Source organism: Kogia breviceps, chromosome 8 (genome assembly GCF_026419965.1).
Source record: "Kogia breviceps isolate mKogBre1 chromosome 8, mKogBre1 haplotype 1, whole genome shotgun sequence".
NCBI lineage: Eukaryota > Metazoa > Chordata > Mammalia > Artiodactyla > Physeteridae > Kogia > Kogia breviceps.
In genome coordinates this window covers 10310770-10338534 of record NC_081317.1, presented here as the reverse complement: position 1 = coordinate 10338534, position 27765 = coordinate 10310770, and the positions used below count along the sequence as shown (strand labels likewise).

General features: G+C 40.5%; 1 protein-coding gene across 7 annotated transcripts in view; it reads right to left on the bottom strand.

Moving 5' to 3' along the window:
- The window catches only part of GOLGA1 (golgin A1), a 62732-nt gene extending 39208 nt beyond the window's left edge, over nt 1-23524 (bottom strand). For 4 of the 7 annotated variants that reach the window (XM_067040744.1, XM_067040742.1, XM_059073059.2 and 1 more), the window contains exons 1-10: nt 23350-23524; nt 22495-22544; nt 21340-21640; nt 16373-16463; nt 14311-14385; nt 13269-13366; nt 11825-11857; nt 9289-9417; nt 8059-8228; nt 7466-7577 (exon numbers count right to left, since the gene is read on the bottom strand). In XM_067040744.1, coding sequence (XP_066896845.1) covers nt 7466-7577; nt 8059-8228; nt 9289-9417; nt 11825-11857; nt 13269-13366; nt 14311-14385; nt 16373-16463; nt 21340-21474 — 843 coding nt within the window. In that variant the 5' untranslated portion in view covers nt 21475-21640; nt 22495-22544; nt 23350-23524. Of the gene's footprint in view, nt 1-7465; nt 7578-8058; nt 8229-9288; nt 9418-11824; nt 11858-13268; nt 13367-14310; nt 14386-14938; nt 15029-16372; nt 16464-21339; nt 21641-22494; nt 22545-23002 lie in introns of all 7 variants that reach the window. The other 3 variants (XM_067040745.1, XM_067040746.1, XM_067040743.1) reach the window with 3 other exon arrangements.
- Between the last annotated feature and the right edge of the window lie 4241 nt (nt 23525-27765).

Genomic DNA, 27765 nt, shown 5'->3' with positions numbered 1-27765 from the left:
ACACCATACTTAATGGTGAGAAACTCAAAGATTTTCCCACTAAGATCAGGTACAAGGCAAGGATGTCCCCTCTCTCACCACTCCTTTTCAACATCATCTGGAAGTTCTTGCTAATGCAATAAGGCAAGAAAAGGAAATAAAAGGAATGGAAGGCTTCCCTGGTGGCACAGTGGTTAAGAATCCTCCTGCCAACGCAGGGGACACGGATTCGAGCCCTGGTCCAGGAAGATCCCTCATGCCATGGAGCAATTGAGCCTGTGCACCACAACTACTGAGCCTGCGCTCTAGAGCTGGCGAGCCACAACTACTGAGCTTGTGTGCTGCAACTACTGAAGCCCACACACCTACAGCCCATGCTCTGCAACGAGAAGCCACCACAATGAAAAGCCTGCGCTTGCCACAACTACAGAAAAACCCGCGTGCAGCAACAAAGACCCAACACAGCCAAAAAAAAAAAAAATATATATATATATATATATATAAATAAATATATATATATATATATATATATATATATATATATATAAAGAAATGGAGATCGGGAAGGAAAACATAAAGCTGCTTTTGTTTGCAGATGATATAATCATCTATGTAGGAAATCCAAATGAATCAACAAAAAAACTCCTCAGAACTAATAATTGATTATAGCAAGGTTGTAGGATACAAGGTTAATACACAAAAGTCAATTTTTTTCCTATATAACAACAAAGAACATGTAAAATTTGAAATTAAAAACACAATACTATTTACAGTAAGACTCCAAAAATTAAATACTTAGGTATAAATCTAATAAAATATGTACAAGAGATATATGAGGAAAAGTATAAAACTCTGATCAATGACATTTTAAAAAATTAAATAAATGGTGTGATATTCCACGTTCATGGATAGGAAAGACTCAATAATGTCAAGAAATCGGTTCCTCCCAACTTGATCTATAGATTCAATGCAATCCGAATCAAAATCCTAGCAAGTTATTTTATGGATATCAGCAAACTGATTCTAAAGTTTATATGGACAGGCAAAAGACCCAGAATGGCCAACGTGATACTAAAGGAGAAGAACAAAGTCAGAGGACTGACACTATTTGACCCTAAGACTTAATATAGCTACAGTAATTAGGACAGTGTGGTACTGACAAAAGAACAATTAGATCAATGGAACTGAATAGAGCACCTGGAGCTAGAACCCCATAAATACAGTCAACTGATCTTTGACAAAAGAGTAAAGGTAATACAGTGGAGCAAAGATAGCTTCTTCAACAAACGGTGCTGAACAACTGGATATCCACATGTAAAGAAAAATAAATGTAGACACAGACCTTACAACTTTCATAAAAATTAACTCAAAATGGATCACAGACCTAAATGTAAAACTCAAAACTATGGAACTCCTGGAAGATAACATAGGAGAAAAGCTAGATGACCTCGGGTATGACAGTGACTTATTAACTACAACACCAAAGCCACGATCCATGAAAGAAATAATTGATAAGCTGGATTTCATCAAAATTAGAAACTTCTGCTCTGCAAAAGACAATGTCAAGAGAATGAGAAGACACGCCACAGACTAGGAGAAATATTTGCAAAAGACACAATTGATAAAGGCCTGTTACCTAAAATATTTTTTAAAACTCTTAAAACTCAACAATATAAAAAAAATACCCTCAAAAACAAGAAAACAAACAGCCCAAGGCAAAGAGAAAAGAGGTATAAGAATTGGAAAGAAACAAAATTGTCTTCATTTGCAGATGATATGATTGCTAAACTCTAAAGACTCATTGTTAAGCTTAATAAGAATTAATAAGTTGTGCAAAAAATTTGATACACAAATATTTCTATATGTCAGCAACAAACACAAAAAATAATTTTTAAAATGTCATAATTTAAAATTGGTTTTAAAAAATAAAGCACCTAGGAATAAATTTAACAACAGATAACAAACCTTTATGGAAGGGACTTCCCTGGTGGCGCAGTGGTTAAGAATCTGACTGCCAATGCAGGAGACATGGGTTTCGAGCCCTGGTCCAGGAAGATCCCACATGTCGCGGAGCAACTAAGCCCATGTGCCACTACTATTAAGCCTGCACTCTAGAGCTTGTGAGCTACAACTACTGAGTCCGTGTGCCACAACTACTGAAGGCCGCGTGCCTAGAGCCCATGCTCCGCAACAAGAGAAGCCACTGCAATGAGAACCCCGCAAACTGCAACCAAGAGTAGACCCCACTCTCCACAACTAGAGAAAGCCTGTGTGCAGCAATGAAGACCCAACACAGCCAAATAAATATATAAACCTTTCTGGAAAAAATTATAGAACCTTACTGAGAGTCATTTTAAAAGAAACAGTAACACTGAATATCTAGAGAGACAGACACTGTGTTCTTGGATAAGAAAACTCACATGATAAAGTAATCAATGTTCTGCAAATGCATCTTCAGAGTCAATGCAATTCCAATCAATATCCCACCAGGTTTGTTTGTTTTTTAAAATTTATTTATTTATGGCTGTGCACGGGCTTTCCCTAGTTGTGGCGAGCGGGGGCTACTCCTCATTGAGGTGTGCGGGCTTCTCATTGCAGTGGCTTCTCTTGTTGCGAAGCACGGGCTCCAGGCATGCAGGCTTCAGTAGGTGTGGCTCACAGGCTCTAGAGCACAGGTTCAGTAGTTGTGGCGCACAGGACTAGTTGCTCCATGGCATGTGGGATCTTCCCAGACCAGGGCTTGAACCCATGTCCCCTTCACCTTTTCCAATTTTTCCTGGAGACACCCGCAGCCTGGACAATATCAACAGACACTCTCTTCCCTCTGGCATCTGGTTTGGTTCAAGGTTGCATTTGGGCAGGTGACAGTGCTGGAGGCTGGGAAGTCCACAATCAAGGTGCCAGCATGGTCACCTCTGGTGAAGGCTCATTTCCTAGTTCACAGCTGGCACTTCTTTCTGTGTCCTCACCTGGCAGAGGGGCCAATGGTCTTTCTGGAGCCTCACCACCAGGTTTTTTAAGGTGCCTGACAAGTTGTTCTGTGGAAGAGCAACAGGCCAACGATATTCAAAATACTCCTAAAAAAGAACTAGGTACGGAGACTTGTCTTGTCAGATACCAGGACTTATCCTAATACTGTAGCTAGTAAGGCAATGCTTAGTATTGTGCAAATACCACAGGTGCATACACCCCAAAGTCCAGGAGTGGTTCCATGTACAAATGGAAAACTGAATCATGATAAAGCTGGCATTGCAGATCAGTGAGAAGACAGATTTTTCAATAAATGGTACTAAAACAATTAAAAAAAAAATAAGACACAGATCCCTTTCTCACACCAAAATCACATTTCAGGTATGTTAAAGACTTGAAAATAAAGTAAAGACGCTAGGGCTTCCCTGGTGGCGCAGTGGTTGAGAGTCCGCCTGCCGATGCAGGGGACACGGGTTCGTGCCCCGGTTCGGGAGGATCCCACATGCCGCGGAGCGGCTGGGCCCGTGAGCCATGGCCGCTGAGCCTGCCGGTCCGGAACCTGTGCTCAGCAACGGGAGAGGCCACAATGGTGAGAGGCCCACGTACCGCAAAAAAGACTCTAAAATTTTCAGATAATAATATAGGAGAATAATGTTATGATTCCAAGTGAGGAAAGGTTTTTTTAAAGAGACAAAAGTATAGGGCTTCCCTGGTGGTGCAGTGGTTGAGAGTCTGCCTGCCGATGCAGGGGACACGGGTTCGTGCCCCGGTCCAGGAAGATCCCACATGCCACGGAGCGGCTGGGCCAGCAAGCCATGGCCGCTGAGCCTGAGCGTCCGGAGCCTGTGCTCCGCAACAGGAGAGGCCACAACAGTGAGAGGCCCGCACATCGCAAAAAAAAAAAAAAAAAAAGAGACAAAAGTATAAACTTAAAGGAAAATAATAAATTCAACTATACTAAAATGAAGAGCATATGTTCAACAGAAGAAACTATAAAGAGTGTGAAGGCAAGCCCCAAACTGGGAGAACACATATGTAAACCACATAACTGACCAAGGAGCATGGTAACCAGGATATATATATAAAGAACTCTGGGGCTTCCCTGGTGGCGCAGTGGTTGAGAGTCCACCTGCTGATGCAGGGGACGCAGGTTCGTGCCCTGGTCCGGGAAGATCCCACGTGCCGCGGAGCGGCTGGGCCCGTGAGCCATGGCCGCTGAGCCTGCGCATCCGGAGCCTGTGCTCTGCAACGGAAGAGGCCACAGCAGTGAGAGGCCCGCGTACCGCAAAAAAATAAAAAATAAAATAAAATAAAATAAATAAAGAACTCTGACAATTAGTGAAAAAAAGTTAGAAAATGTAACAGAAAATGGGCCAAAGATTTGAACCAGCACTTCACAGAAGAGCACGAATGACTGATACATGTATGAAAATATGCTGAACTTCATTAATAATCTGGGAAAAGCAAATTAAAATCATGATGAGAGGGAATTTCCTGGTGTTCCAGTGGTTAGGACTCTGTGCTTTCACTGCCGAGGACCCAGGTTCAATCCCTGTTCGGGGAACTAAAATCCTGCAAACCATGCAGCGCAGCCAAAAAAAAAAAAAAACAATACCACGGTAAGAAAAGATTTCACATTCACCAGACGCACAAAAATTAAAAGTCTGACAATATCTCACCTTGTCAAGGAAGCAGAGGAACCCAATTCTTATACACTACTGGTGAATGTTTGTAAATTACAACAACTACTATGGAAAAACTGGGCATTACCTAGTAAAGTTGAAAAGTACAAATCTTTTGACCCAAACTTTTCACATCTCAAATATAACCTAGAGTTAACTCATTCACAGGCACACAAAAGTTCACAGCAGCCTTGTTTGTAAAAGCAAAAACCAGAAACACCTTAATGCCCACTGTCAATAGAATGGATAAATGAATTCTAGTAACTTCATACTACACAGTTGAGAAAAGATTAAATTATAGCGACATGTGTCCATATGTCTCAGAATACAACCTTGAGCACAGAAAGCCAGCATCAGAATACCTACAGCACTTCATTTATATAATGTTAACAAGCATGATAAATGAAAGGAGCTACTGTTTAGGGATAAAATTATAAAGCAAATCTAGGAAGTGGCATAATTTCTGGATAAGCTTACTTAAGAAGGTAAAAGGAATGTGATGGAAGAGTAAAAGGCACACCAGGAATCTCAAAGGTACACATACTGTTCTTTTTCTTAACCTGTGGGATAGTAGCTACGTGGCGGTTCATTAGCTTGTTACACTATTTACCTTACTTATGTTTCATAAGTATTATTTCATATCTACTCAATATTAACAAGGAAAACAAAGAAAAGGACTCTAAACTCATCATCTTTATGAGAAAACTGACCTTCCTTTAGTGCTATCTTAGCCTGATGACTGCACTCAGGTGATTAAGCCAGAAACCCAGAAATCACCCCAAACACCTCCTTTCCTCTTGCTCCTCTCCTGTATTTACCATATTACCAAGTGGGTCCCTCTCCTCACGACTTCCTAAATTTGTCTCCTCCCCAGTCATATCCACCCCGACTCTTGTCAAAGTCACCGTCTAATGCCTGCACAACTGCAAGAGCTTCCTAACTGGAAACTTTCAATGTTTCCTCTAACAGCCAGAGTAATCCTCTCCCTTACTCTGTGTTACCCTTCCAGCCTTCTTCCACTTACTTGAAGGCGCTACTCCCTTTACTGCCTCAGTTTCTGGGTTTATTGTTCATACTATTTCCTATTTAAAATTCTCTGTCATCATTCCTACCCACACAAGCTTCAGTGGTTCAGCTCAGTTCAAGTCTTACTTCCTCAAGGAAAGTGTTCTATGATTCCAACGCTAGATCTGATTTGATGCCCTCTTACAGGATCTCACAGCGTCCTGTAATTTTCCTTCACAGCAACACATCATACTTTGTAATTATATATCTATGTGATTATTGATTAATGTCTCACTTTCCCTCCAGACTAAATTCCACAAGGGCAAGGGTGATACCTGTTTTGCTCACCCTAGTATTTCTAACACCCAGCACAGAGCACAGAGCTTGACACATAATAAAACTCAAATTATATTTTTAGAATGAATGAGGGAACTCAGTGAGACCAGAGTCTGGAAAATTACCTTTTCCAATTATGAAATGGATGGATGGTTCTAATATCAAACAGTCCTGTGAATCCCAAAGTTTTGTGTCTGTTATTCTCTCCAACCCACCTCCCCAAATGTATTCTATACCCTTCTGTCTTCTCTGCTTCCTGCTGTCCTACCCTTACTTGAAATTCCAGTTCCTCCAGTAACAGTTCCTTGACTCTTGCACTGGAAAGGCACTCTCCCTATGACATATCCTTTGCATTTGAAAAATCTATTTCACTTATTTGGGACTTACTGAGTCGTGAACTTTTTTCTTGTCAAACAGGAGGTTTGAGTTCTATCATGAAACAGTAGGCCTCTGAGACAAAACACTATAGGTGTCTAGATTTTCAGTTCACCGAGGGGAGGGAACTTCTATCACAGTCATTCATTTGTGTAAGATCTATTTACTGGGTGCTCCTTGTTGTACGTCGACAAAGCCCTGTGGAACAAGCATGAGCTTTGGAGTAAGACTTGGGTTAGAATTCAGCTCTGTCACTTACTGTATAACTTTGGACAAGGTATATGACCTCTCTCGGCTTCTATTTAGGTATCTGTAAGCATGCTAATAGCTAGAAGGGGCATACAGACGTCTCTTTTACACAAATCTTACTGTAATAATACTCCAAGTCTCTGGTGCCCTTGAGATTAGTGGTTCTCAGGGGATGAGGGTAGGGTTTTTGGTACCACCTGTTAGGGGGTGTTTTGTCAATATGAGGAGAAGGGCTGGCTTGTCAATGCCTGAAGGATGCTGCTGGCATTCCGAACACAGGGGCCAGCAAAGCTAAATGTCCTGCAATGCATGGGACAATCATATAGTACAAACTGTTCTGCTCAAAATGGTAAGGAACACACCACTGAGAAACACTACAGTCAATAATATTGTTATTGTTCACCCTTATATTCTCAGAATTTAGCATGGGCCTAGAGTGGAAGGGCAAAAAATATATGTTAGCCAAACAAAAAAATGAACAGTAATATCATTTATGTGCATTTGAACAAATTGGATTAGAGCCACGTATGTCAAAGGTACAAGACTAGCCACGCCAACCACCGCTGTCGTGTCTTCTTGTGCTCAAGGTCCATGACATAGTAGTTTACACGTTTTGAGTAGATCAAATGGTGTGCTTTGACAGTTCCTGTCAGGACAATACTGACCTCTTCTGTTAAGCAAGCCTTGTTCAGGTACATAGCTGCTTCCATCTGGATGCAGCCTGGCTACACCAGGAACTAGGGCAATGTGGACTGCATGAGAAACAGAACTTTCACCACCCACCCTGAGGCGAAAATTTCTGACAGATATAGTTTTTACCCCATTCATGAATCCTAGCAACTTGGGTCCACTCCTAGTCCTCTACTTACCTTTTGCAAATCAATGGAAAGTTGCTGAATGAAGGCTTGGAGTTCCTGTTCCTTCTGCTCCAGGGCTGTGATCTTATTTTCTGCACCTGCTTTTGAAGCTGTCACATGATCTCTTTATCGAAAGAAAGCAGACAATGAACAAATTTGGATATCCCACCTAAGACACATTCTTCCACAGGAAAAACACAGATGGTTCTTTACATGTCAGGGCTGCAAACATTAGCCTTGTGAAGATTATCAGTGGAAAAGACTCCTTCACTCTCTCTGAAGCAGAAGGGCCAAGAGAAAAATTCCACTCAGGTTTAGGCAAGAAATCCTGATCTATCTTTGGCTATTCAATAGCTTAGCAACTCTAAAACATACTAAATTGCTCGGCAGGGTTGGAGTGTCTGAGCCTAGGCAGGTGAAGGGGAATGAGGGTTTGGGGGAGGTAGGGAGGTCCTAAAGCCCTAGGCAGGTAAGGATAAGTCCAGAAGACTTTGCCAGAATTAAGATCAGAAAGTGCTATAGTGAGCAATGGGGAAAGACAGGTTGGCTGTAACCAGAGCTACACTAACACCGCTACCCATGTGCCCCACAGACCAAGCAAGAACCTCTGCTCTTCCAGCGTTGAGCAGTTTCTCTGAAGTTCTTCTATCTTCTGGCTTAAGTCTGCTGACATCTGGTTGGAGATCATCAACTCCTCCTGGGTGCGACTAAGTTCTCTGGTACGTGCTTCCAATTCTTGCTCCATTTTCCGCAAACTTTCTTCTTTTTTTAAAAGCTAATACAAAGATAGAAAGTTTCACTGGACCACTACTAAGAAATACACTTGTAAAAAAATCTGGACAAGGACTTCCCTGATGGGCCAGTGGTTAAGAATCTGCCTTCCAATGCAGGGGACGCGGTTCGATTCTTGGTCAGGGAAGATCCCACAGGCCACGGGGCAACTAAGCCCATATGCCCCAACTACTGAGCCTGCGCGTCTCAACTAGTGCTGCAAACTACAGAGCCCATGCGCTCTGGAGCCTGCGCGCTGCAACTACAGAGCCCACGTGCCACGGAGCCCACGTGCCACAACTAGAGAGAAGCCTGCATGTCGCAGTAAAGAGCCAGAGCGATTTGGAGCCCGCACATCACAACTAGAGAGAAGCCCACATGTCACAATGAAGATCCCGCGTGCCGCAACTAAGACCCAACACAGCCAAAAATAATAAAAATAAAATAAATTAATTAAAAATAAAATCTGGGACTTCCCTGGTGGTGCAGTGGTTAAGAATCCGCCTGCCAATGCAGGAGACAGGGGTTCGATCCCTGGTCTGGGAAGACCCCACGTGCTGCAGAGCAACTAAGCCCATGAGCCACAACTACTGAGCCTGCACTCTAGAGCCTGCAAGCCACAACTACTGAAGCCCACACACCTAGAGCCCATGCTCTGCAACAAGAGAAGCCACCGCAATGAGAAGTCCGCGTACCACAACGAAGAGTAGCCCCCGCTCGCCACAACTAGAGAAAGCCCGCGCGCAGCAACGAAGACCCAATGGAGCCAGAAATAAATAAATAAGTAAATAGATAAATTACAAAAAAATCTGGACCAATAAGACAAGCTTTCCTAACATTTTTGTGAGCTTAGAAGGGGTCTCATATGCCCAGTAGTTTAAAAAGAAAAAGGAAATACATTTCAAACAGAACTTTTCCACTTTAACAAAATGAAAAACATACAAATATGATTAATATCAAAGACAGCTAAGGTAAGCTTTTCAGCAGTTAGAGAGTGATGACTAGCAAAATCAGAGTAACTAATCATCTATTCAGGATTTAGCTTCTAAAACAAAAACACGTACCATGTGCTTTACTTTACTTAGTTCCTGCTGCTGGAACCCCTCTAATTCATCCATTTCATCTCTCCTTTGGAAAAGATTCAAACTCTGGTTCTTCATTTCCTGTAACTGAGCTGTCAGAAATCTTTTATCCTATGCAAAAGAAGATATCAGCTCAGGCAACTAGGACATTAGAAATCTGTATTATATAAGCAGAATTCTTAATAAAGGAAAATCTGGACAATTTCTTGTCAGTAGCAATAATACATTGATAATGTGAAGCTTTACAGTAATTATGTACAAAATTATCTATAAATTCTTTAAGTTAGAAATAAATATATTTTAAATGATAGTTGTGAAAAGGGGAACGAGAGCAACAATCACTTAACACTTGAACAGTGCTTAAGTTTGATTAGCAATTCCAGATATCCATTTTACGTGTCTATCTCAATGACATACTGAACTGGCTGAATAACATGAATAACTGGAACAAGACTGGATGCTCTTAAAAAATTAGATGCATTTAAGTAGAACTAATTTTGGTTAGTAAGTTCAGATAGCAAGTCAACAAAAATTAGACTTGACTGGTGTCAGGTTACAATTTACTAAATAATAGCTTCCCGAGATGGATTCTCTTCAGGACAAACCCTGTTGTTGCAGTTTCCAATTCTTGATTAAAAAGAAATTAAAATGGGGGGGAGGGGTGGTGGGACTGAGAGATTGGGATTGACATATATACACTAATATATATAAAAAGGATAACTAATAAGGACTTCTGTATAAAAAATAAGTTTAAAAAAATAAAAAAAGAACTTGCTGTATAAAAAAATTTATTTTAATTTAAAAAAAGAAATGGAAACAGTCTAAAAATAACACTTCCAAAAATCACTGGCTTAAAAGACCTACATAGATGCCTCATTACTCTTTCCTGGTGTAAAATATTTCCCAACCTCTCCTGTGGTAGGGTGGGGGGATAGAGAGAAAAGCTCTTAGTGAACTGATGTAGATTTTATTTAGTTCAGTCGTATATGGATTCCCCCTTTACTGTAATTTTAAAAGATGAAAAATTGTCCAATGAGAATTCAACTGCTACAATCTTAAGAGTTTCTTTCAAGACAAGAAAACTTTAACCTAACCCATACCTTCATATTTAAGAAGACCATAATTAACACCATGTTTAGATATATATTTTTTAAGCACAAGTTTCTTTGGGACATAGCTTGACTTTTCTGTAATTCTTTCCTTATGTAAACACGTTAAGGCATTCTGATAGCTTGGGTAATCAGATTTCTACAGAACATACAAAGAAAATCGCTGGTTTAACTTGGTGTTTCATCCCAAGAATGCAGCAATAATAAAACTCATCTGTTTAATAAAATTAACAGTAAATATATTTTACAACTGAATATATCAATCTAAGAAATAATTTTCTGGACTTCCCTGGTGGTCCAGCGGTTAGGACTCTGTGCTCCCAATGCAGGAGGCACGGGTTCGATCCCTGGTTGGGGGAACTAAGATCCTGCATGCCACATGGTGTGGCAAAAAAAAAAAAAGAAAAAGGAAAAGAAAAGAAATAATTTTCTACCATAAAGAGTAACTTAGGAATACTCAATGAAAACAAGGAATGAATTAGGAAGCAGCACATAATGTGGGCTGAGCAAATTGACTATTGATTATTTTAAATTAAAATGTGTTTCTAATTGTAGGTGTGAAATTTCATCTTCCTGTTCATGTCTGGGAGCCAGGAATACATTACATAAGGCACCTACACAGTGTTACACAAGCTATGGTGCTGGAATAATCAATTCTCCTCATCTGTGTCTAGCTAAGAGGTTCTCTTATCTACTCAATGCTGAGCCTTCAGAAATGCCCTCCTTCCCCACTGCATCCTCAAAAATTATTCCTAATGTTACCACTGTGTCAATCAGGGCCCCAGCAGGAAACAGACTCAAAGCAGATATTCTGCAGACAGTCTAATAAAGGGACTTTACAAAGCTGTGGGTGGGGTAAGAAAACCCAAAAGAGGTGATGTGTTAGTAACACTTGGGCATAAAGGCGCAAAGGGATAAGTAGGTTACAAGAAACACAGAAAGAGGAACTTTATCAGAGGGTGAACCCAAGGTCCAGCTGAAGCTGTGACCTCTGGCCATGGGATGCAACCGAACTGAAGGGCTGATCTCACAGGGACACGGCTGGGGGAGTAAACTTCCCGACCACACTCTTCCACACATAGTTCTTTCTGTGCGCCCCACTGGCACACTGAATTAGAAGCCAGAGGGCGATGGAGACCTGCTGATGCATTCCCTATCAGCCTTCAGATACACAGAGAAAGGTAGGAGAGGGGGCAGAGAGTATATCTGGAGGGGCAAACAAAAGATATCCAGTACACCCACCAAGAAAAAGGAAGACATGAGCTTTCTAAGTCAGTGTCTAATCACCCAGTGCCCTGCTTCCAAGAGGTGGTATAGCCATCAGTGTACTAGGTACTGGAGAAATCATTTTCCAAGCCCCAGAGAAGAGGCCAACATTCACAATGAGACAAAAACAAAGATGAACTAACCTTTTCAAGCTGATCCATTTTTTCTGACCATTCCTAAAACAAAACAATAAAAAAGTACAGTTTCCAGGGAAGAGTATCAATAATATCAAGATCTTAAGAAAACAAAATAACCCTCTCCACCCAAAGCAACCAATCAACCAAACAAAACAGCAGATATAAAGAAAGTCAAGAGTCCTAAAAGGAAAAGAAAATGAACTTTATATAAAATTCTAAATCACATATATAAGCCTGCAAATTTTTACTAAGCAGAGCACCCAAACAAGGCTGTATCTGATGTTCTGAGGCAGCTTTCAGCTTATTCCTGAGTGTTTTTCTATGAGTACTATTATTATTTCTAGGGAGTGGGTAGCTTGGACCAGCTGTGTTGGTAATTCCACACTGCTATATAAAAATAAATTTACTGAAAAACAGGTGGGGGGCAGGGGTTGTCTTCAGCAGCCCCCGAACATTATTTTCCTTCTCATTTTCACTTTACCTATATCTTTTATGCCAACTGATAAAAGTTAAAGGAGAAGGGATTATGCCCCTTATTCACCAATCACAGAAGGGGGGAAAAAATAACCACTGGTACAAGAAGCTATATCCCAACTGCCTACAATCAGAGTCCACCAATTTTAGATTATCTCTTCATTTATATACATTCATATCACAGTTATTCACTAATTATTGGTGAATAATGTTTTTTTTTCTGGCTAGTAAACATCTGACATGACTAATACACACTGTAAAACAAGTCAACCAACCACCCCACCTACTGCAGATGAAATAATGTATTTTCTTAAAGTGAAATGTAATATAATAAATTGACCCTGTCTTAATAAATCAGAATTATCATTACAGTATTTTGATGCTTATCTTAAGTTTAAAATGCCATTGAACAAAATATACTTTATAATTATCGTAACAGCCAGTAACAGTATTACTTTCTTATTGTCATTCAATCAGCACCTTTCAATGGATGGTTCTACTGAGATTACAGAAGTTCCTCTCAGTCTAGTTGGCTGGGGATGAAGAAACTTGGGACAGAGGTTGTAAGAACTAGGTACTCCATGGATGATCACTAGCTTGATAGCATCTTCTCCACTATAAAGGCAAGTGTTTTGGGACTAGGCTTTCAGACAGGTTTTTGGAGGGCAGAGACCTTTTTCCTTATCTTGGGGCTCACCACCAGACTTAACAGACACACTACTTTCCTCTCCATTTTACAAAGTTATACAGTTTGGAAAATGATACTCTCATATTATGGACAAATTTCATGATTATAACTGTAAGTTCCTTAATAATTTCCCACCCTAAGGCCAAATGAAATCTCAAAGAACTTATATAGCATTCCTTTTCTCCTGGGTTGTAAATATCTTCTACCAGGTTTATGGCATGATTTTTGAAATCATGTCACTAAGTGAAGTCTTTCCACCAGCCTTGGTCAGTGCCACATATGAAATACCTGGTCCTTTCTGGCTAATGCCAAAGCCAGTCCTTCTGCCATTTTGGCTCTGTTGGCTTGGAATGTCTCATTCTGCTCTTGAAATTTCCGCATGGAAGCTGTTAACAAAGAGGCTCTATTTGAGATATGGAGATATTTCAGAAACAGCATGTCAAATAGCCCATGTGATTACTTTACAACTGTCACCTAACAAAAAAGGCCAAGGTCACAGAGTGGATTATGAGACTGGGAAAAACCTGACCCATCTTGACTTTCCCAGAATCTTTTGCCCTTAGTAATAGAACACAGTTTTGTTTTAGCTTGTTTCCAATTGTTCTTGGTTTTTTGTTATAGTCAAGTATATACATTTAGGAAGATGCCAAAGGGTAACTTTTTAAATGATACAGTGATAGAACACTGAGTTAGGTAGGTTGCCAGAAAACACCAATGTTATTGCTAAGTGATGGCTACTACTACTTTATCAGAATTAAAACAAAAAGTCAAAACAAAGCAAAACAAAAAAACCCCTTTCTTCCACTTTACTTTCCTTAAAAAATGTTTTAGTATATATTATATCAACAAAAAATAACTTTCTACTTCTGTTAGCATCTTTCTTGGATTGAACCCAAAGGAGAACATATGATTTAGGGTAAACTAAACAAAATGTATGTTCTATTGTTAGAGGAGTGATGACAGATAGAGAATTCCCCCAGTTATTGAGCAAAGCAGCAATGAAGCTATGGCTAGAACCAAAGTTTCTTAATGTAGGCCCAAGGACCAGGCACTTGATTTTACTAAAAACTAAGGGCAGCCAATAAACCAGTCAACTGGATGAGATGCATAATAACCTTCTCCTAAGAAGCATGCCTATAAGGCAACATAAGGATGAACTGTATGCTTGTAACTATCAGATAAATGTTATATCAACTTGATTAAGAAGTATACTACTTATAAAATAAAGATTTGGGCTATGATGAAGGACAAACTTAACCATATGCTATTGTTTCATTTCAAAAAACTAAACCCTGGAAAGATTGAAAAAAGCAGGAAAAAAAATACGTACAATCCTGGTGTTTTTCTAATGCAATTTCAAGCTTCTCTTTTATCTTCTGCAAGTTTCGGACCTGTTCAGCATAGTCTTGGGTGAGGAGGGTGACGCACATACCAGGAATGGACAAACATCAGGAAAGGAAGTTAATTAAACAAAAAAAAAATGAATGAAAATGATGATGATTTTCTCAACCTGAAAACCATTCCTGTTAAGGAAAGCTGGGCAGACAGCCTCCCATTAACAATGAACAACACAGGCAAACAGGTATAGTACAAACCACCCACAGTGTAAATGGTGACTACAAACAGGCAGATTTGCTTAGCCTTGAGAGAGAACAAGAACTGGGCCTGGTCTGGTCATCAGAAATGCCCTGCCATGAAAACCACTATTATCTCATTACTTAATTTCAAATCTCAGTTTTCACCTTCCTTTCCAGTCTTAGCAATAGGATAAATCAAAGGGAATTCACTGAACAGCTCACTTACAGTCCATACAACTGAGTGACAGGGCAATAGCAAACATCTTACCACAATATTGCCTTTGCAATAAAAGTACTTAATTCTCTAGAAAAGTCAACTTCCTTTCTACACAGAACTGAGCTGCCTATGACATATTAAAGGTGAAAGTCAGAATTAATTACCTTGGTAGCCAAAGAAGAGAGTATGGTATAGTGGAAAAGTAGACAGGCTTTAGTTCAAATCCCAACTCTGTCAGTCCTTAGCTGAGAGACCTTAAGCAAATTATTGATCCTAAGTATTAGTTTCTTCATTTATGAAATGATGATATTAATTTATCTACCTCAAAGGATGTATTAGATAATAAACTAAATGTTCTATATGCCTTAATTATAAAATAAACTAAGTGCTTTAAGCACGTTGCACACAATGCTCAATAAAGGGTAGCTGATACTGTGGTTGTTGTTATTATTCATACTGAGCCTGCAGGTAAATACTCAGGACATAGTGGGCTTAATAAATGTTAGTCCTCTTCCCTGTCCCTCCTCTAACATCAGTCAAGCCCAAATCATTTAGGGAAGATCCGTATTACCTTAGAGCTTTCTCCCCAACACTGAACAAATATGAAGTTACTTCACCTCTGTTACTGATATTACTTACAGGTAGGGGTAACAGGATAATAACAATTGAGTTTAAAGCAGACTGTAGTGGTTTGGATTCCAGCTCTACCACCTACTACCTCTGTGACCTTAATCTCACTAAGTCTTGTTAGGCTAGAGCGAGAACAAAATGAGATAATGGACTAACTAGGAGCTGTGAGTTATACTATGTACCTTTGATAACTACACAAACACAAATATTTCACATACAACTTGGTGAATTTTGTAGTCTGTTGCTTTCATTCCAGCAAAACGGGCATAAGGCCAAAGGACAAAAACAAACACAGAAGCCATTTACCACTTCACAGGCTGAAGCTTTCAAAATGCATCTACTGGCAGAAACCAAAATAAGAACTCACAACTCTATCACAAATATGCCCTGCTCAGGCAAAGATTATAATAGGAGTTGTGTAAATCGTAAACTGCACATAAAAGACATAATGAGAGTTATAGCTTCTATACAGGTGCTGAAGTTAGAAATACCATTGAAATGTAGCCCAAAGACCCAGAACGACATTACACAGGTGATATGTATCTGTATCAAGTGGCAACGTAGCACCAAACCCTGTCTGGTGCTGAAGAATCCAACATCTGTTGGCCATTCCCTAAAAATGCTATCTCCTAACCCTCTCCACCTGAAAGCAAGCTAGGCTAGTGGGTGAAAGACAGTTAAATCTACATATACTTTTAATACCTTTTATAACCACGGCTAGAAATCTCAGGAGCAGAAAAACGTTAAGTTTTTTTTTTTTTAACTTTAAAACTCAGTTTTGAATTTACACTACTCAGTACACTAACAAAAGAAGGGATTAAAGGGGGTACAAGTTGCTCCTTTTTGACTGAGAATATCAAAATATGTCAAAATAACTGTAAGGTTATGCTAGTTGGCTTTTTTATAGGCAAAGAGGGTCAGGCAAGGCAAATTTCCTTTCTTTGCTTCTTATGAGTTCTTAGACATACCAGAAAGCCTGGCCTCTAATTTCCGTATCTGCTCATTCCTTCTCAAAAGCTGGGAAGAAAGATCTTCTCTGGAGCTGCTTCCATCAGATGCCTGTTGAGACAGATATAAGAGGTTGTATTCATACCTGGGTTTTCAGCAGCGTGAGACCACCATATTCAATCAGAAAGCAACAACTCTTATTTTAGGTTTGGTTACACTTTAAGTGATAACTGAAAAGTTTCTCTAACTATAAAGTAGAAGCAACACTACCTCCATCTATAATGTGAGGAGATACAAGATGCAAAACAAATAAATTGTGTGTGTGTGTGTGCACATGTGCACACACTACTGGAATACACCGTGGTAAACAAATAAATCCATTATGATCATATTACACCAAGTACATAATACAAAAAAATATATTTTCAGATGAAAAAGTAAATCACTTTATTTTTCCAAAGGTAAAATCCTGAGGTAAAGGGAAGAAGGTTCTTTATCAAGGGATCAAAGGCTGGTTGGTCTGTGATGAAGAATCTATCACTGACATTGATAAAGTTTCAGTATCTTCATCTATAAAACAAAGGGATATCAATCTATAGCTCTAAAATGCATCAAAAACTTAAGCAGATAATATACATTCAGTAAATCACTATATTAATGAGACATCAAATTTTCCCAATAATTTAGATTACTTTAAAACTTATGTGCACTACTACTACTTTGGGACTGCTTACTACTGCTAATGAATAAATCACTTTATCTTTCTACTTTTGATTATAAAATTTTAAAAATACAGAAGAGTAAGGAGGGTGGTTTAATGAACACTCTCTCTCTATTTTAACAACTGCTGATTTTTCCCATATCTGCTTCATCAATTTTTATTCTACTATAGTACTTTAAATAGCAGACATTGACATTTCATCCTAAATATTTTGATAAACATTTCTAAAATATAAGGACATTTTCCTTTATAGCCACAATACCATTATTATACCTAACAAAATTAAAAATAATAGTATATAATATCCGTCTTCAGTCTTCCCCATTTACTGCCAAAATGTATTTAAAGGTGGTTGAACAACTCATTTTAAACATTCATTTACCCACTGAGCCACTTACTCATCCATTATGGAGGGTATAGTTAAAAGGGAGTCTCAGGAGGCGGAAGGCCCAGGTTAAAATCCCATCTTCACCACTTACAAACTACAAGAACTTGGGCCAATTACTTAACCTCTCTGTGCACTGGTTTCGTCACATGTAAAATGTGATAACAAACATAATCTACAGGGCTTCCCTGGTGGCGCAGTGGTTGAGAATCCGCCTGCCGATGCAGGGGACACGGGTTCGTGCCCCGGTCCGGGAAGATCCCACATGCCGCTGAGCGGCTGGGCCTGTGAGTCATGGCCGCTGAGCCTGCGCGTCCGGAGCCTGTGCTCCGCAATGGGAGAGGCCACAACAGTGAGAGGCCCGCAAAAAAAAAACAAAAAACAAACAAACAAAAAAAACCAAACATAATCTACCGTCACAAAGCTGTGATGAGGATTAAATAAATCAATACTTGTCAGGTCTTGAAAACACAGCCTGGCACGTAATTAGCTTTAATACGTGTCATCTGTTAGTAGTACAAGTTATGATTATTACTGTCAGTGAGACATCTATTCTTAGCACTGTGCTAAGCACTGGGAACAGTGGTGAAACGGAGTCCCGATCTAAAACAGCAGCAGCTGCGGCAGCTATGAATTACGAAGTGCTTATTAAGAGCCAGGCACTATACTAAGTGTTTTACATACTATGCAGAAAAGAGTTAACATCCCAGGCCTGAGACTGCTATCCTTGGCAAGGCCTGCTTGTAAGGCGAGCCCTTGGCTGGCCTGTGGGAACTTAGATTTTACACGGGTTCTCACCATTCCTGATAAGAATGGCTCACTGTACCTAAACTAATTGTGCCAAAAATATGGTTTATGCTGAACACCTGTTTTCATTCTGGGAATCTGGAATTTTGGTAAATGCTAGGCAGAGGGTGCCTATATGACTAGCCTCCAGTAAAATTCCTGGGCACTGAGTCTCTAATGAGCTTCCTTGATAGACAACATTTTATCCTGTGTTGTCACAATTCCTTGCTGAGGGAAATAAGTGTGCCCTATGCAACTCCACTGGGAGAGGACTCTTGGAAGCCTGTGCCTGGTTTCCTCAAGACTTTGTTCATGCACCTTTTCCCTTTGCTAAGTTTGCTTTTTCGTAAATGTTTTGACTGTGATAAATGATAGCAGTGAGTAAAACTATATGCTGAGTCCTGTGAGTTCTTCTAATGAATAATCGAACCTCGGGGAGAACCTTGCCTGCCCGTCCTGCCCCAACACACATACTTTAATAAAGACAGGTATAGTTCCTATCTCCATTTTATAGATGTGGAAATTAAGGCATAGAAAAGTGACAAAAAATTTGCCCAAGGTCACACAATAACGATGAAAGAGGAATCAAATCCAAGTCTGCCTCCATAAGCTGGCCTGAGTTCCTGTTACTCTACTGCCTCTCATGAAGCTCCCAGTTTAGTGGGAGAGACAAACAAGCAAATCATCAACAACAATGCAGTGTAACAGGTGATATTACAGAGGATATAGGAGACAAGGGACCAAATTCAGCCAGTAGGGATAAAGAGTAGAGGGGGTGAGATGGGCAGGTCGGGTCAAGGGGGCTTCCTGGAAGTAACATGTGAGCCAAGTCTTGAAGGATGCACAAAAGTATGTCAGAGGAATTCAGAAGTGAGAGGAGGACACAGGAGAAATTCCAGAGAAAGGAGACAGCATATGCAAACATTTGTAGGCATGATGGAAAGTTGTCCATTCCATAAAGTACATTAAGTTCAATATGGCTGGAGTACAGGGTATAGGAAAGTAGAATGAGATAAAGGTAGGATGGGTTAGCTGTGACAAGACCACAGGGGTTTACCATTATACTATAATAATGACTTTGCACTTCATCCTGCAGATGATGCGGAAGCCACTGAGGAGTTTTAGGCATTGGAGAGACATGAACAGGTCCGCTTTGGGGAGTTATTGGAGCCAGAGGGCCCAGATAGGCTACCACATTTGTCCACAAAAGAAAGACAGCCTGAAATAAAATGGAAGTAAAATGTACTACTAGTAAATGGAGTACAAAGGTTAAGTTTGAGTCAGGAGATGGAAGCCAAAATACTTGCTGACTAATTAGACACCAAGAAGTGAAGAAGCAAAGAGTCTAAAATGTCTCCAAGGTTTCTTGCTGGTGACTTGGGGGATGAAGGTGCACATGTGGAAATGGAGTTAATGAATTCAGTTTTGTTCATGTTAGAATTTGAGATACCAGAGGAAAGGCACCTGGTTGGAGAAATATATGCAATGGGATATAAAGGTCTGGAGATAGGGAGTGAAGATCAGAATGTATACATAAATAAGTTCAAACAGATAACTTTAGAAGTCACACAGCAAAGTATTTCCTGAATTCAGGCCAATCTCCATATCTGGAATACATTCAAGATGAGAGACTTCATTTAGCAAGTCAGCGTGAAGGCAAAGCAAGTACTTCTGCCACAGAACTCAGCATTAAAACTATGTCCTTCAGCCTGGTGATCAAACGTGCATTTATATTCCCTGTTAAATACAGGAGCCAATGATAATTTAGATCTGGTCATCTACTGTTCCATCCCAATAACCTAATAGCTTCTGCCATGTAATCTGACCTGAACAGGTAGTATAAAAAAGGAGGAGGTCGACTCATCTGACCATGGAAACAACTCAAGTATCTATCACTAGTAGAAGACAGAGACAAATTGTGTCCTTTTCAAATGCTGGAATCTTATACAGCAGTAAAAATAAATGAACCACCTATAGTGTACCATTTTTATAAAGTTTGAAAATAAGCAACATTAAACAACAGATTGTTTATGAATATATATGTATCTGGTAGGATATTTTAAAAAGCAAAGGACTGATATACACAAACTTTTGGACAGGTTACCTGAAGGGGCGGAAAGGGAAGGGAACCAAGAAGGAGCAAACAAGTGGCTTTGACAGTACCGATAATGTTCTAATTCTCTGTATAGGTGACAGATTTAACAAGCCTTCATTTTATTTTTATGCCTTATACTTTACACTTACATACATTCTTTTACATATATCAAGCATTATAAATAACTTCTTTTAAGTTATCTAACTTTAAGAGGATCCTGTCATATGCCACCGACCCAATTTTAATCCTAAGGCATGACACTTACCTAACACAGCAGCATCCTCAAATCTTTCCAACTACAAAGGTATTTTACAAATAAGGGACACAATGCAGCCATCTTCATCAATTTTCCCACTAAAATAGTGCTAATTCCCTGGCTAATTCCACACCAAAATCACAGACCTCGCTAAGCAACAATGACTTAGAGTGTATATATGTGCAGACACAACAAGCCAAAGTATTCTGAGAAACGAAATGTAAAAGATGCACAAGGTATATAGATGGAAAAAGAGTACAAGAGGACAATGTAGAGAATATGCAAAGGGACCCATGAAAAATAAGAAAAAAAATAGAAAAGCACCTCAGAGCAAGAAGAATCAGATATAAACTACAAATAATCTTGCAATTTTAAAAGAAAATACTTAAAGGAGGGACTTCCCTGGTGGTCCAGTGGCTAAAGACTCCGCGCTCCCAATGCAGGGGGCCCGGGTTCGATCCCTGGTCAGGGAACTAGAGCCCACATGCTGCAACTGAGAGTTCACATGCTGCAACTCAAGATCCCACGTGCCGCAACAAAGATCCCGAGGGCCACAACTAAGACCCAGAGCGGCCAAATAAATACATAAATATCAAAAAAAAAAATATATATATATATATATATATAACGGCTATAAAAATAATAATAAAAAAGAAAAAAGTTTATTGCAAAGATTCCCTAAAATATTATTTTAAAAATACAATGAGGCTATACCAAACACTAAAAACTAGAGAAGATACTTACAAAGTCATCTCCTGAGTCAGCTCCCATGGAGGCAACCGATTCCTTGCTCACTGATCGTGGGATCCTAGTAGCACCTCCTGGCCTCTGAGCGACAGCAGTCTCTTCTGCAATTTTCTTCTTTAGTTTTGCAAACATTTTGCTGTGCGGCTATCCTGCACTGACGGCCAGGTCTCGAACCCCCTACAACAGTCGTTAGGCCAGCAACCTGGAATTCCGAGACAGGTGCCTAAAAAGTTCCAGATATCCAAACTAGCTGCATTACCACTGAAATGTGGGCCAAAGGCTTGTGGCAGTAGCGTATCTATAAATCAGATGAAAGAGCGCTCTAAGTTAAACACCAGAGAAATTTCACATCTGGGTTGTTTTGTTAAACTTCAGGTTTCAAGATTAAGTTTCCTAAGTTTACATGCACGCTTATTAGAACACAATTACTAAACATTTGAAAAGCACTCAGGTGCTAGAGATGCACGTACAGATAAGGAAATCCAGTCTCAAGGAGGTGAAGTAACCTGCCAAAGATTGTGTGGCTAAATGCAGTGCTGGCATTTGAACCCAGGACTCTGACTCTCAAGTCCTTACTCTTTTTTTTTTTTTTTTTAATTACACCACATTGGCTGTGGCATGTAACACATCAAGTAAAATTTCCCACGGCAAACATTAACATAATGCTTCTGAATCCTTCCCCCAATAATATTTAGTTCAACTACGGTTTAGACAAAAACATGTAACTCAATACAGGGAGAAGGTATAATGTTCTAATGTTCCAAGATGGTTTGGAATCAGCTGTTCACTAGAAAATGTTGACAACTTTTTTCCTAATAAAACAGGCAAGCCAGCCAACTGTATTGTATATGTGTCAGATATCCTTAAATGTTTCCTGGAAATGCTGTGTGGTTTTCTTTAAGAGTGACTAAAATTACCTCAAGTCAATTTCTTTTTTCACAATGTTTTACATGATATTCAAACATCTTTCCCTCCTAATGGGCATGAAACATTTACATTCTGGGTCCAAATTTAACTTTTGATATTTTGCGGAGGATAACTAAGTTCTGCTCTAAGATGTACAAATGACTTCTTACCACTTCAGAGCATCCATTTAAGTCTGTACAATTCTTCAAAAGTTTTACCTTCAATGTCTGTAAACCACCTACTCACCTGGCTTATCTACTAGATTTAAAACAGCTTGGAGGTCAAAGCTTTCTGTCCTGCATGAAGACAAAAATAAAATGCATTGAATATTTCCTCTCAAGTGTAAGGCCAAAATGTTGTGGGGCCGGGGCGGGGGGGAGTGGAAGAGGAGGGAGGAAGGACTAAGGTGAGGGGGAGAGAAAATCTGTCGTTACCACAATCCTCAGGGGTCTCCCCTCCCTCACCCTGGTCTTTGCATCTGTGATTTGCCCAAGAGCTTCACTTTAAGGCACAAAGAACAAAATCTCTCATTGTAGTAAGTGGCTAAACTCACTTCGCCTTGGGAGCACTGAGCAAAACAACTGTAACGAGATTAAGGTTTCCCAGGGCCAGTATTTATTTCAGTTGATTCTGACAGTCACAATGTTTACCCGGCCAGACCCCCAGAGCCTTGACTCGCACTAAGAAAGTCTCTGAGCAAAAGGATGGCTAAGTTGGGTAAAAGACAGCTTTCTAATGCCCGGGGGCCAGCCACCTGCCACGGCAGTTTGGATCCCACTCAGTCTCCTTCCAGACCCGCCTGTGCGTGAACTGTCAAAGAAGGGAAGGACCAATGAGTCTCCCATTTGACAGCAGGAAAACCGAGACCCAGAGAGGAAGAGTGACTGGTCCAAGGTCGCGCAGGGGGGAAATTCCGGAACCCCAGGCTTCAGGTTCCCAGGCCGAGGAGCCTGCCTCTGCCCCCACCCTCCTCCTTTCTGCACCCCGGTACTGCCCCCCCGCCTTGGGTCTTGGGCATCGCAGTCGGGGCCTCTCTGGGCGCACTCCGAGACCACCGGGAGAAAGAGGGCCTGCTCGTGTCTCCGGTCCCCGCCCGCGCACCTGCCGCTCTCTGGGCAGCCGGCAGAGCCCCGCCTCCAGGGCCTCTCGTGAACGCCGGCCCGCGTCACCAGCCCCCACAGCCGGCCTGCGGGCAGAGCAGCGACCCGGAACGGCACTTCCACCAGCGCGCCGGAAGTGGCTGCGCGCGGGGCCGTCCCACCGTGCGCATGCGCCTGAGCGCGGCCTTCCTGGGGGCCGGCGCGAGCTTCGGGGTGAAGGTTGGGCCGGAACCGCTGGAGGGCGCGGGGCAGGGCTCTCCCTGAAGCCCGCCCGCCACGTCAGCAGGCGGCCAAACCCTCGTAGGAGGACTGGGTGGCTGAAACACTTCTTTCCTTTTTTTTTTTTTTTTTTTTTTTTAAAGGGGGCGGTGCGGAGCGGGGGAAGTGGTAGGAGCCTGGTGCAAAGCGGAAAGAACTGATTGCTGCGGTGGAGCCAGCCTGTGGCTTGGAAACCTCAGGCCGTGGCTGCGCTGGCACAACCCAGACTTTTCACTCCTCTCCCTGCATCCCAGTCTGCACCCTACACGGCCGCCTTATCCCTGCAAGCCCCTGCGGCCTTCCTCACGCAGGAACCTGTGGCTCCACACGTTAGTACTGGGAACTCGCGCTTCGTAACGGGTGTTTAAAGTTTTATGCCTGTGACCCATTGTAGGACACGTAATGTATCATTGAAAGAAGAGTTTCCGGAATCATACCCTTATTATATAGTGCACTCTGATATATTGCATTTCATTAGAAACACACGCTAGCGGCAGCCCACCACATTCATTAGCCACTAATGGGCCTCCAACTTTTGACAGCTGAAGAAAGTCCAGAGAGGTAAAACCGCCTTGTACAAAGTTACAGTACAAATTGGTAGCCTACGTCGGGTCTCCGGACTCCTCAATGCCAACCAAGCGAGACATTCCACATTGAAGTTGCACATGTTCTTGCCCAGACCCAACACCAGCCCTAGGGCCAGCAGCTTCAACCCAATCCCCTGAAACAGTCCCTCCCTCAGTGTGTCCCACCAGGAGGAGGGCGGGGAAAAAACCAAGACTAGGATGTAGAAGATACAAACTAAAACAATAGGATCAAATCCTCAACCTCAAGACTTTCAAGTAACCGAGGAATTATCTGAAAGAAGCAAACCCTATCAGTTTAGCCCTTATGTTGTCAACAGTTCTGAAGAAGTAGCAAAAACTTTAAGCAAATAATGTTTATTTTTATATCGATGATACACTTAATATATACGTGAATTCAAGATACAAAATTCATTTACAAGAGTTCACACCTGATGAATGTAATCACATTCCTAGAGAGAACATTTATCAATGCAAAAATGTCTTCAATACACTGACAACAAAAATCAAATATTCTGTAATCTTGTTATTCAATAAACATCAAAACAATGTTTAACTCTCCATCCTCTACTATTTAAGAGCCCTCAAGGTGGTAGGCACCATATAACAGAAGAAAACATTGGAAAAGACAAGGGCCTACTGAATCTGCTCTGCAGAATCACAGTGTTTACTCTGATATTCATTTACTGAAGTAGTGAAAGGCTTGCTATCCTTTATGACAAATCACATATCATACAAGAGTCAAAAGTGATGATCAAGAAAATAAAATGTTTTGATAATTCTCAATTTCTAAAATCTATGACAGATTAGCCATAACAGACAAAGCAGAAAAAGGCTGCTGAAAAGGAACACAATAGGAAAACATCCTTAAGAGTATGTATGGCTTAAGCAATTTAGAAACACAACAGATAAGACTTTTACAATACCACAGTTGTTCAAGTCGAATGATATTGACAATATAATTTTCCCCCTTAGTCATTGGTGGTAAATAGCCCCTTCAAATTTAATTCTACTGAGAACACATATAAAACTAGTGAATCCAAATGGTTTCTTGTCTCACAGAGCTGAGTTGATGGATTTTGTTCTAAAGTATTAACCCACATTACCCAAAATTTAATACAAATGAGCAACAAGACTACATTTCAAGGATTACAGTGATTTGTGAATAGCTAGATAGGCAACCAAACAGCTTCATTATTTGCACGACAGATTAGCAGCACTTGGATAAGAACTGTTACGTGAAAATTATTGTGCTTCAAACTCTCAAAGAGAGCTAATAAATATACCTCTATAATCCTTATAGTGTTACAATTCTATAACATTTCAGTTACAGACAAGCACAATTTTTAAAAAGTATTTCACACCACTAGGAAATCAAGTAATTATATTCTCCAAATGTAATTTCTGCTATGATTGAAACAAGTGCATTTCTGCCTAATATCCATAATATAGACAATAGGTTCACCATTATTTTCAGGGAAAAAAGACCAAATATAACTAATTTTAACTCCTATTGATTATCTTAACCTTTAGTGATGACTTGAATAAAGAAAAAGGTATTCAACCTTACAGTGGAAACTACTCAGAGAAAATAATAATGTGGCCTGAAATGACAAAATTCTTTAGAGCTAAGTAGGAAATGATTTAAAACTGCTTCATCACATTCAATGATTAATGAAACCACTATTTTTACTGGTGCTACACAGTGAAGATAAACCTATTTGGATAAATTCCTTCATTTGTAAACTCTACTATGAAAATGGTAGGACATTGCATCTGCCTTTCCTATTACCTAAGACCTTTCTACTTTGACAGGAAGAAGCCTCCTCCAAAATATATATCTCTTGATTGTTGAGTGGCAAGGTTTATTAAAAACAACAAATAAAAACAGCTGGAGGGCTTCCCTGGTGGCGCAGTGGTTGAGAATCCGTCTGCCGATGCAGGGGACATGGGTTCGTGCCCTGGTCCGGGAAGATCCCACATGCCGCGGAGCGGCTGGGCCCGTGAGCCATGGCCGCTGAGCCTGCACGTCCGGAGCCTGTGCTCCGCAACGGGAGAGGCCACAACAGTGAGAGAGGCCCGCGTACCGCAAAAAAACCCAAAAAAAACCCCAAAACACAGCTGGAGAACTAGTCATATGATCTATGTGATGAAAGGAATGTAACCAGATAACTATAAAAAGCCACAAAGTCCTAAAATATTTTACGGAACCATTAAGAGTTCTTTTTAATAAAAAAGAAACAAAAGTTTTTTAAAAAACTCATTCTGCAAGAAATAGTAAATAAAAATTCTTATTGCCCTAAAACATTTGAAGCAATTTTTCCTGCAGATTTTTAATACATTACAACGCATACCTATAATCTAGAAAAAAGTCAGTAACATGCAAAGAAGGGTAGGAATAGATATTTTAATTTAAATAGTGTTTATTTCTATATGGTTTGGAAATATTTACTCTGGGATTATCATATATGATCATTTCACATGTTACAATGGTTGATCTTACTGATTTATGTTTGAAAAGACTTATGGGTCAAATTGTAATGTTTACAAATATTAATTTTCAATCACAGATAAGTGGACATTCATGACAGTTTCAAAAGAGAAAAGAATAGTAGTAATGTGGGGCTTCCCTGGTGGCGCAGTGGTTAAGAATCTGCCTGCCAATGCAGGAGACACAGGTTCGATCCCTGGCCCAGGAAGATCCCACATGCCGCGGAGCAACTAAGCCCATGTGCCGCAACTACTGAGCCTGCGCTCCACAGCCCATTAGCCACAATTACTGAGCCCACGTGCCACAACTACTGAAGCCCACGTGCCTAGAGCCCGTGCTCTGCAACAAGAGAAGTCACTGCAGTGAGAAGCCCGCGCACCGCAACTAGAGAAAGCCCACGTGCAGCGAAGACCCAACGCAGCCAAAAAAGAGTATTAGTGATATAACATAAAATTTTAAATATTGTTTACTGCAGACCTAAAGGAAGGCTAGCTATAATTCCCCATCTCATTCTGAAAAGTGACATAAACACTCATTCTATTAATCTTCATTCCATAAGCCTATCAGAAAAGTAAAAAAAACTCAACCCTAAAATTACCAATGTCTCCATAAACAATACTACACCTAAAAAGATGATTGTCTTGGGATGTAGACTGGAATTGTTCACCAAAATAGGAAAATATTCCCAATTTATAGTCTGTTCTACGACCAAATTCAGGCTTTATGATTAAGTGAATCTGGAGTGCAGAATTAGTATATCTCAAACTGCTAAAAAAACTCTGAAAACACTGTTCAAATATGTTTTAAACAAATCATACTACTGGGCTTCCCTGGTGGCTCAGTGGTTGAGTCCGCCTGCCGATGCAGGGGACACAGGTTCGTACCCTGTTCCGGGACGGAGCGGCTGGGCCCCTGAGCCATGGCCGCTGAGCCTGCGCATCCGGCGGGTCCAGAGCCTGTGCTCCACAACAGGAGAGGCCACAACAGTGAGAGGCCCGCAAAAATCATACTGCTTAGAATAGTTTGATAATTTAAAATATAACTTCAAAATAACACAAATTAACAAAAAATTTTAAATTAAGAA